Below are 9,532 nucleotides of genomic sequence, written 5' to 3'. Positions count from 1 at the left end.
CTGCTCCGCCTGGCGTGTTCCTGTTTCTCTCACTGGGTTCTGGAGTTTGTGCCACTGAACGGGGAGCCCCAGAGTGTCAGAGCCTGCGCAGCTGGGCTGTTGGGACCTTCCAGGCCTGTTACCTGTATGCTGCCTGGTGACATCTAGGGGATTACACAGGGACTACCATGGTACCTATGGGGACAGTTCAGCCCCGATGGCCAACAGGCTCAGAAGCCTGATCTAGCGGTGGCCGGGAAGGCAGGGTGCCAGCACCCAAGGTGTCTTCCGTTCTGTCCTTCTGCCTCCCTTGCCTGCCTGAGCCTGGTGGCCTGTTCTGTCTGTCCCTCCAGAATGCCGGCCACCCCGCAGGCTCCCTCCAGGCTGAGTTAATGGCCCTGCCCCCTAGTGGCCAGAGCTGGCTTTGCAGGATGAGAGCCAACTAAGCTCCAGGGACTTTCCAGGAAAAGTGTCCCTCGGAAAGGATGTGGTCTTTTCACCACCCCCAACAGCACCCTAGTAATGGCTTAGCCCTTCCCCTCCCTTGAGCTCCAGAGAGAACACAACCAGCAGAGGAGACATTCCCCGTCATCCAGAAATAGGTTTTATTCTCAGCCGAGGGACAGCAGGACTGGTAGAGACTGTCAGGCCACACGGCTGCCTGCACAGCACCCCCATGCTTGGTAGGGGGCGGGAGGTATGGCGGGGGCTGGCTGTCCACAGGCTGGGCATGACAGGGAGGCTCACTGGAGGTGGCACACTTCAGAGGGGGATGTCAGGGGACAGCGTTCTCTTGTAGTTGGGCCACAAGACTCCACAAGGACAGCACAGTGACTGATTCCCAGCGCTAGAGGCGAGGCGGTCGGCCATGTGTAGGTGTGTATATATATGAGTATTTATAGATATTTATAGAACAAGGCAAGGGCATACCACAGAAGGGGCACAAGTTTTCACCAATGGTCACGCCTGGAGGTGTCAGCTCACCACTACAACAGACTAAGTCACAGATGAAGGGGGCTGGCTTTGGGGCTAGGGAAGCCACTGTCAAGTCACAGAACAGCCGTCCAGGCAGGCTTGGAAAGGGAGGTCTCCGAGAAGAGGAGGGATCTGTTTAGAGGTCGAAGGGGGGCCTGGGGCTCTCAGGACGGGATGGACTTGCCTGACCCGATCGGCTGGCAGTTGGAGAGAAAGCAAAGAGAAAACGGGAGAGAAAAGCGAGGAGAGAGCTGGTAAGGCAAGTGCAGCACACCGGCAGGGGCCGGCCACACCGCAGCAGTGGTGGGAGGGCCGGGGAGGGGAGGGCGCAGGTGTGGGTGTGGCAAGGTTCCTGGAAAAGAGGGGCTGGAAGGAAAAGGAGAGGAAGATGGAGGGAGGAGCTGTAGCTTCACCGGTATCGCCTGGAGGCTGTGGCGGCCCTCCCCACCCCACACACGCTGGCCTTTCACACAGCACCCAGGCAGGGCACCCACAGTTCAAGCTGATGCTCGGCCCCCTCGGGCTTCCCTCTTCTCTGGTCACCCTGTCTTCCAACCCACCGGCCCAGGGCCACCCCTTGCCTTGGGGAGCCCCACGCAACAGCCACCAGGCCTGATAGAGAAAGAACACTGCTTGAACCAGGAGGGTGAAACTAAAAGGGATGGCTGGAGGGAGCGCCAGAGGCCCTTCTCGGTAGTCAGAAAACCCAGGACCCTCTGAAATGACCCTGGGGGAGGCAGGGAGGGCAGGCAGCTGGATGCCAGTGGCCATAGACTTATAAGTCTAAGAGGGGAGCCTCGGCTGGTCGGGGGGCTGCAGGTCGCGTAGGTGAGGCTGGGCCCTTCCTGCTGGGAAAAGCAGAAGAGCGAGAGTCAGTGGCAGGAGAACGGGGGCGGGCTCACTGGGTGGAGCTCAGCAGGACCAGCAGGCACGGTCGTCCCCTTGGCTGAATGGCACAAGTGACCCTAGGAGCAACAGGCCAAGGTGCGTGGGCCTGCTGGCCGGCTACGGTGCTTCAACTGGGGCCAGGGACACTGCCTTCAGTCACATGCTAGCAGCTATGACGGTACCTGGGAGGGAGGGGAGGGGGCTGTGTGTCCCTGCCTGGCCTGTGAGGTGTGTTGTGGGATGATCATGTGTATGGGACTCTCAAGCTTTTACCCTAGATCACCACTGGATTGCCGGCAGATAGAGGAGGTGGTACCCTGACTATCACCCCTGCTCTGCAGTGGAGTCGGCCCTCAGCGCTGCCAGGCTGGGAGCTGGATGCCTTACCCCAGGAGCATGACTCTGACTGCACACCAGGCACAGTGTGCCCAGGATGACATTCCTAGGCCTCTGGCCGCCTCACAGTCCAGCCCCACACACAACCCCCTCCAAGTTCCCAGCCTTTACACAATAAACCACGAGCTCTCTGCCCTCTCTGACGGCTCCAGAGAGCACCCATGTCTGCCAGCTTGGGCACGGAGCCTGTTCCAAGAGTCCCCAGGCTCAGCCATGGAGGCCTTGGACAGTGGCACTGAGTCCCGAGGCTCGCTAGGAAGGGAGGTGAGAGAGCCAGCGGCACAAGGACAGAAAGAGGAAAGAGCAAGTCTACAGCTGCAGAAGGGAGGGGCGGGGAGCCTGGCTCTGAGGTCCCAGGTGCGTGCCCCGTGTGGAGCTAGTGCAGCGGGGCAGACACACCGTTCATGCAGCAGGCAGTGAGGCATGTACCTACCATGGCTGACGCTCCTCAGGGGTCACTGATAGTGATTCTGAAAGACAGCACGAAATCAACATGGCAGTTCACACGCACGGGTGGGGCAGGCCTGGGGGTGGGGGCACACACACGCACACGCCTGGGCGTGCACACACATGCTGTGAGGCCCCATGGCCCACATGCACACGCTAACACACATGCCCACAAACAACACGCATACGCCTCCTTCCCTGGCACCTCCCAGTGCCCAGCACCCTCACTGGCCGGCGGCGCGTGCAGCACGGATCTGGGGCATGCAGCCACTCAGCACACTGAAGCACACGTGTGGGCGGAGTCACAACACAGAAGCTCACCCGCACACAGAGGCATTTGCACCAGCTCCCTGCACACTCGTGCCTGGCGTGCTCAGAGGACCACCCGTGCTGCTCATGGAGACAAGGCTTGCTTGCTAATGTCCAGCTGTCATTTCTCCACCTAAGAGCCTTCTGTGGTTCCCTACTGCCTACAGCATTGAGCCCCAACAAGTCAAACTCTTCGGACTTTGAAGGTTCTCCATCCTATGCCCCACCCTCCCCACAGAGCTCTTCCTCATTCTGTCTTTGTTCTCTGCTTTGGCCAGTGGCTGTCCTCGATGCAGCCCACACTACACCTCTGCCCACACTGCAGCTCTTTACCCAGATACCCTCCTTGCCACATAAGCCTATCTCAGCCATGCCTCAGACCTCACTGAAGTCAGGTTGCCTTGAAGAAGCTCTCCCAGACTGCTCTTTTCCCCAAGGTACGGTCACGATTTGCCAAAAGTTTCATGTGTGTTAGCAAGACTGGAGTCAGGCTGGCATCAAACCTTACATCACATCTCACACCGCACCATAGACCTGGGTGCCAAATCTGAACTCACGTTGGCAGTTAGCAAAGTGCTCCTACGGCTGCATCTGCAGTTAACACAGCATCCCTATAGCCATTGTCTCCCTCGATCCCCACAGCCACCCTGGGAGAAAGGCAGAATGTCATCATTTGGTAGAAGGGATGCTGATGCTCTGGGAGGGAAAGAGACATGTCTAAAGGCCCAGGGTAGAGCAGCATCTCTGGACTCCCAGTCCAGTCCTCTTGCCCAATACCATGCTGCTTGCCTCTACCCATCCGCTTTGGTCATCAGAGCATCACAGGGCAAGCCCCAATCCCTGCCTCATTTTGGTTTATGGGCGCTAGACCCACAGCCCTACCCTCCAGCCATGCAGAAACAAAACATGCTATTGTCCTGCAGTGTTCTTCCTTAGAAAATGTGGCCAGTGGAAACAGGGCAGATTGGGAATCGGAGTGAACTTCCTTGAAAGAGGGTCATGGGTCAAGAAAGTCAAGCCAAAGGATGCAGTAGAAAGTTTTTCCTTAGAAATCTTTGGGAATGAAGCAGGCTTCAGCCACTCCCATCCCTGCCCCTGCTGCCACCCCTACCACATTGGTTTAGACTGGGTAGGGCCAGAAGCGGGGGCTGGGGGTGGGGAGGAAAAAAACCATCAGATTGCCCAAGGCCCCAGGCTCCTTCCCCAGCTGCTCCTGTCTTAGCCCGGGCCTGGGTGCCATTCTTACACTCTCACACTCGTGTGCACGCCCACACACACATCACACACCTCTCTAGTCACACAGTCACAGCCTGGTCTCTGCTCCTGTGGGCCAGTGGCTGGACACCCCCTGGGATGGCTCAAAGGAGTCAGGACTGGGAAATGGGGACATCAGGGTAGCTGAAGGAAATCCACACACCCAGAGCAGATAGGTGTTCAGACTCAGACCTAAGGTAGGCTCCGCAGGGGCTGGGAGAGGAATTGGACGGAATGGAGGATGGAGGACAGCAAGAAGAAGAAAGGAGGAGGAATGCAACGTGTGGGCGGCCGCCAAGAGTGAAAATAGAGGGAAGCGCCATGCAAGTGCTGGAAAGAAGGGGGCAGGTGGGACGAGCCCCACAGCCCCCTCCCCAGAAACGACCACCTCCGGGACTCAGCGCTCCCTCGGGGGCAGGCTCCGCCAGCCCTCGGCCACACGTGGCGTGGCTCCGGCACCCAGAGTCCGATTGCCTGGGATGGAAACGGCCGGTTCTGGCGGCCGGGTCCGATGCTCTGGAATCCAGCCCCATTTCCCTCCCGGCCACGCCCGTCCGGCAGCCTCTCCAGCCGCTTTCAGCCCCTACTCACCTGGGGACCCCGGGCGGGGCGCGGTTGGGGCGCGAGGGCACCTGAGGGGAGGGCCGAAAGGGTCAGGGGAAGCCCCGGCCTGGAGGGCACGGGGGGCGCCCCCCCCAGGGCGGACCCAGCAGGCGGAGGCCCAGGAGCAGGGCCCCGCGACCCGGGCCGGGCTGGGGCACGGCGGGGCTCGGCGCTGCGGCGTGGGGCTGGACGTGGGCGACCTGAAGGCGACAGGGAGCGAGCAACAAGGAGAGGCGAGATGAGCGGCCCTGCCCACACCGAGGCCCCGCCCCAGCCCAGTGCTTGCCACGCCCATGCACGCAAGCCCCTCCCTGCCGCGCCCCGAGGCGGTCGCCGGAGCTTAAGCCCCGCCCCCAGCGGCGCCAACGTCCCAGCTCCACCCCGCCTCGCAGCCAGCTCTCCACGGCAAGCCCCGCCCCGCGGCAAGCCCCGCCCTCTCTAAGCTCCGCCCCTCGCTCCAGGTGGGAGCCACCCCGGTGACGCGGGCGCGCCACTGCCCGGTCCCGGCACTCCTCCCGTGGGCCCCGGGCTGGGGGGCTTTGGGGCCGTGGGGGCCGGCCCTGGTACCTGCGTCCGGCCGGTACGCTCTGCACCTGCAGCCAGGAGTCGTCCACGGGCGGGGGCATGGGCGTGCTGACGGTGGTCGTATTGATGTCGCCGATGATGCTGAGCGCCTCCTTCAGCGCGTGGTACATGCGCAGCATCTCGTCGCGCCGCTGTGCCTGCTCCGCCGACTCCTCCATCAGCGTGTTCTGGTCCCCACACGAGTACAGGTTGGCCAGCAGCTCCGAGAAGATGAACTCCTTGGTCTGCGAGTAGGCAAAGAGGGAAGGAGGTGGGGACTTGATGCCTGTGGCGCCCTGGCCGCCCCACCGGGCCCTGCTGGGACTGTGAGCTGGTATGGCTTTTCCGACGCGGCTCCTACACTGCGTAGACTGGAAGATTCGCCTCCCCACCGCGCTTTTCTCGCTCACATGAGGACACTGAGGTCCACAGGAAAAGTCACCTGACCAAGGTCACAGATCCGGGAGGGGACTTAGGACCTATCACGCCACCAGAACACTTGTCTACTCAGTTTTTGTTTTGTTTTTCTTTGTGTGTGTGTGTGTGTGTGGTTTTTTTTTTTTTTTTTTTTTTTTTGGAGATAGGGTCTCGCTTTGTCGCCAGGCTGGAGTACAGTGGCAAGATTACAACTCACTGTAGCCTCAACCTCCTGGGCTCAAAGTTATGTTCCAATGTCAGCCTCTCCAGTAGCTAGCTAGTACAAGCACGTGCTACCACCAACCCCAGCTATTCTTTGTATATATATATATTTTTTGAGAGGCAGTTTTGCTCTTGTTGCCCAGGCTGGAGTGCAATGGCACAATCTTGGCTCACCGCAACCTCCACCTCCCGGGTTCAAGCAATTCTCCTGCCTCAGCCTCCCGAGTAGCTGGGATTACAGGCATGCACCACCGCGCCTGGCTAATTTTGTATTTTTAATAGAGATGGGGTTTCTCCATGTTGGTCAGGCTGGTCTCAAACTTCCAACCTCAGGTGATCTGCCCACCTTGGCCTCCCAAAGTGCTGGGATTACAGGCATGAGCCACCGCGCCCAGCCAACCCCAGCTATTCTTTAAAATTTCTGTGTAGAGACGAGGTCTCACTGTGTTGCCCAAGCTGGTCTTGAACTCCTGGGCTCAAGTGATCCTCCTGCCTTGGCCTCCCAAAGTGCTGGGATTACAGGCATGAGCCACCGTGCCCAGCCCCTCATTATATTTCTTTTTTTTTTCTTTTATCTTTTTTTTGAGATGGAATCTTGCTCTGTCGGCCAGGCTGGAGTACAGTGGCAGGATCTCGGCTCACTGCAACCTCCGCCTCCCGGGTTCAAGTGATTCTCCTGTCTCAGCCTCCCAAGCAGCTGTGATTACAGGCTCACGCTACCACACCTAGCTAATTTTTCTATTTTTAGTAGAAACGGAGTTTCACCATGTTGGCCAGGCTGGTCTCGAACTCCTGACCTCAAGTGTTCCGCCTGCCTTGGCCTCCCACAGTGCTGGGATTACAGGTGTGAGCCACCATGCTCAGCCCCTCATTATATTTCTATCCGACAGCTCTGGTCTGGACCGTGCCTCCCTCCCTGGACCTGGTCCCATAGGGCTGGTTGGCATCTCCCCCAGGCCAACATGGCCACCTGCGTCCCCAGTGCCACAAGACTTCCCTGCCCCCATGCAGCGGAGCACGCACATTGTTAATCATGAGGTGCATGATAGTTTTGGGCATGAGGTCCCGCACGGTCTTGTTGACAATGGCCATGTACGAGTCCACAAGATTCCGGATGGTCTCCACTTGCCGTTCCAGCTGTGGGTCCATGGAATGCATGAAGCTGTCGGAGCCATTCTCCTCCGTCTCACTGGCCTGCCATGGAGAACACAAGGGCATCAGGGTGGCCAGGCCACGCAGCCAGGCTCCAGGCATCGCCAGGATCTCAGCCCCTCCAAAGGTACCCAGAACATTGAGGCACGGAGAGAAGCGACTGGCCTGAACACACACCAGGCTCTCCATCCCTGTGCCTCTCAGAACCCTAGACTCCCCTGATTCAGCCTTGTCTTGGTTCTGACTCTAGTGCCTAGAATTTGCCTCAATTTCCCAATCCAGAAATTATTATTATTATTATTTTGAAAGAGTCTTGCTCTGTCACCCAGGCTGGAGTGCAGTGGTGCTATCTTGGCTCATTGCATCCTCCGCCTCCTGGGTTCAAGCGATTGTCCTGCCTCAGCCTTCTGAGTAGCTGGGATTACAGGTGCGCACCACCATGCCTGGCTAACTCTTGTATTTTTAGTAGAGATGGGGTTTCATCGTGTTGGCCAGGCTGGTCTCAAAATCCTGACCTCATGATCGGCCCACCTCGGCCTCCCAAAGTGTTGGGTTTACAGGCGCGAGCCACTGCGCCTGGTCCCAATCCAGAAATTAGAGAAGAATATCTCCAGGTCCCTTGCTTGAAAACCTGGCTGGAGCTGGTGCCAGGCTGCAGATGCCTGGCAGGAGGCAAGAGAAGGCCACACTCACTTTCTCTTTGTCCTGGGAGGCCCACACACCAACATTGTCACCGCCGCCACCACCAGGGAGCACAGCCGAAGGAAACATACAGAGAGGAAAAGGGGAGAGATTGAGTGAACCTGGGACACTGCACCCCAACTCTCAGGCCACTGTAGACATCGCCACAGTGAAATAGGGGAGGAAAGAGAAGGCAGTCACAAGAAACCACCGTCATAGAAAGGGGAATGTAGAAATGCCATCTGCAACAGAGACAGAGACGTGAAACTGCCACTGGAGAAGGATGGGAGGACCAGGAGACTTATCTCTGTTCCCACCCCCAGAGTGGGTAGGGGGGAGGATTCCTATTATTTCTGAGCCAAATAAGGGCTGGGAAACATGACGTGACTTGGCATCACTGAGGATGGTGCCCCAGGGGCCCAGGATCACGCTTGCCCCTCCTCTCCTTGCCCTGCCACTCACCCCAACACGCTCAGGGTATACGCCAGCCCTCAGGAAGGAGGCCTTCCAGCTGTCCACCTCCTCCTGTGTCTCACAGGCCAGCTCCAGCTGCCGATAATCCTTGTAGACATTCCTGCAAGACAGGGCAGATGGTGAGGGCAGATGGGCAAAGCCCCACCCTCCCTGGGGGTTAAAGGCATGCCCAGACTTTGGGGTCACCATGCCTGAGGCCAGCTCATTTCCCAGCTGTGTGACCTGTGCAAGTCCCTTCCTCTCTCTCAGCCTCGGTTTCCTCATTGGGAAGATGGGTTAATAAGAATTCCTGCCTCCTCGGGTCACTGAGGATTCAGTGAAGTGAGTGGCAAAATGCTTAGAAGGGGACTGGACCTTTGATAAGGGGACAGCCATACTCAGTGAAGTCTCTAGCTTGGGGCCCAGACCCCACCAGCTTCCTCTGGGGCTCTCTGAGGACCCCTGTGATGGCAGCTGGACTGAACCCTCATCTCTGAGTAGCAGAGGGCCCACTAGAGTCAGCCTTGGGTCAGGAAGGAAGAGGCCTGGTACTGCCACCGCCCTATAGGAAAGTGAGCAGGAGAAGAGGACCAGGCCTGAATAGGGCCCTTTGGCTCCAGTGCCTGGCAGAGTATAGTGCATGAAGAGCATGTACTATACCAGTGACAATGGAAGGGAGGAAGGGATAGAAGGAGGGAGGGAAGGGGAGACTGGAAGGGAGGAAGGGAGGGAGGGAGGAAGGAGGGAAGAAAAAAAGGGAGGGAGGAAGGGAGGGAGGAAAGGAGGGAGGATGGAGGGAAGGAAGGGAGGAAGGAAAGGAGGGAGGGAAGGAGGAGGGAAGGGAAGGGGAGGGGATGGGAGATCTTGACATGATGTGTAGCTCAAAGCAGGAACTCAGTAAGCATCTGTCAGTGGATTCCTTGCTGTGGGGCCTGGGGCAGGTTCCTCTTCTCCCTGGATCCCTGTACCCAGTTTCTACTCAGTGCGGGTGGTTTTGGGACTGCAGCAGCTACAGCCAGGGGCAGGCAGGCACCTCTGCTCCGTGTTAAAGAGGGCAAAGATGTGCTTGCTCGACATGAAGCCCTTTTCCACGTCCCGCAGCTTGAGGTTGTCCACAGACAGCATGTATTTCTTCTCTTTCTCCTGTGGGTGGAGGTAGGAGCAATGAGTGAGGTTGGCACTGTTCTCTGCC

General features: G+C 58.5%; 1 protein-coding gene across 16 annotated transcripts in view; it reads right to left on the bottom strand.

The window, feature by feature from the left end:
- Positions 1-556: 556 nt before the first annotated feature.
- The window catches only part of DNM1 (dynamin 1), a 52,851-nt gene continuing 43,875 nt past the window's right edge, over positions 557-9,532 (bottom strand). For 4 of the 16 annotated variants that reach the window (XM_017848260.1, XM_017848262.1, XM_017848263.1 and 1 more), the window contains 7 exons: positions 9,374-9,483; positions 8,350-8,461; positions 7,900-7,911; positions 7,078-7,248; positions 5,419-5,660; positions 4,840-5,051; positions 557-1,151 (listed from right to left, as the gene is read on the bottom strand). In XM_017848260.1, coding sequence (XP_017703749.1) covers positions 1,024-1,151; positions 4,840-5,051; positions 5,419-5,660; positions 7,078-7,248; positions 7,900-7,911; positions 8,350-8,461; positions 9,374-9,483 — 987 coding nt within the window. In that variant the 3' untranslated portion in view covers positions 557-1,023. Of the gene's footprint in view, positions 1,803-2,671; positions 2,709-4,839; positions 5,052-5,418; positions 5,661-7,077; positions 7,249-7,899; positions 7,912-8,349; positions 8,462-9,373; positions 9,484-9,532 lie in introns of all 16 variants that reach the window. The other 12 variants (XM_017848268.1, XM_017848269.1, XM_017848267.1 and 9 more) reach the window with 11 other exon arrangements.

Source organism: Rhinopithecus bieti, unplaced genomic scaffold (assembly GCF_001698545.2).
Source record: "Rhinopithecus bieti isolate Rb0 unplaced genomic scaffold, ASM169854v2 scaffold_29388, whole genome shotgun sequence".
NCBI classification, from domain to species: domain Eukaryota; kingdom Metazoa; phylum Chordata; class Mammalia; order Primates; family Cercopithecidae; genus Rhinopithecus; species Rhinopithecus bieti.
Note: the sequence above shows the minus strand (reverse complement) of the source record. Positions and strands in the feature narration are given on the sequence as shown.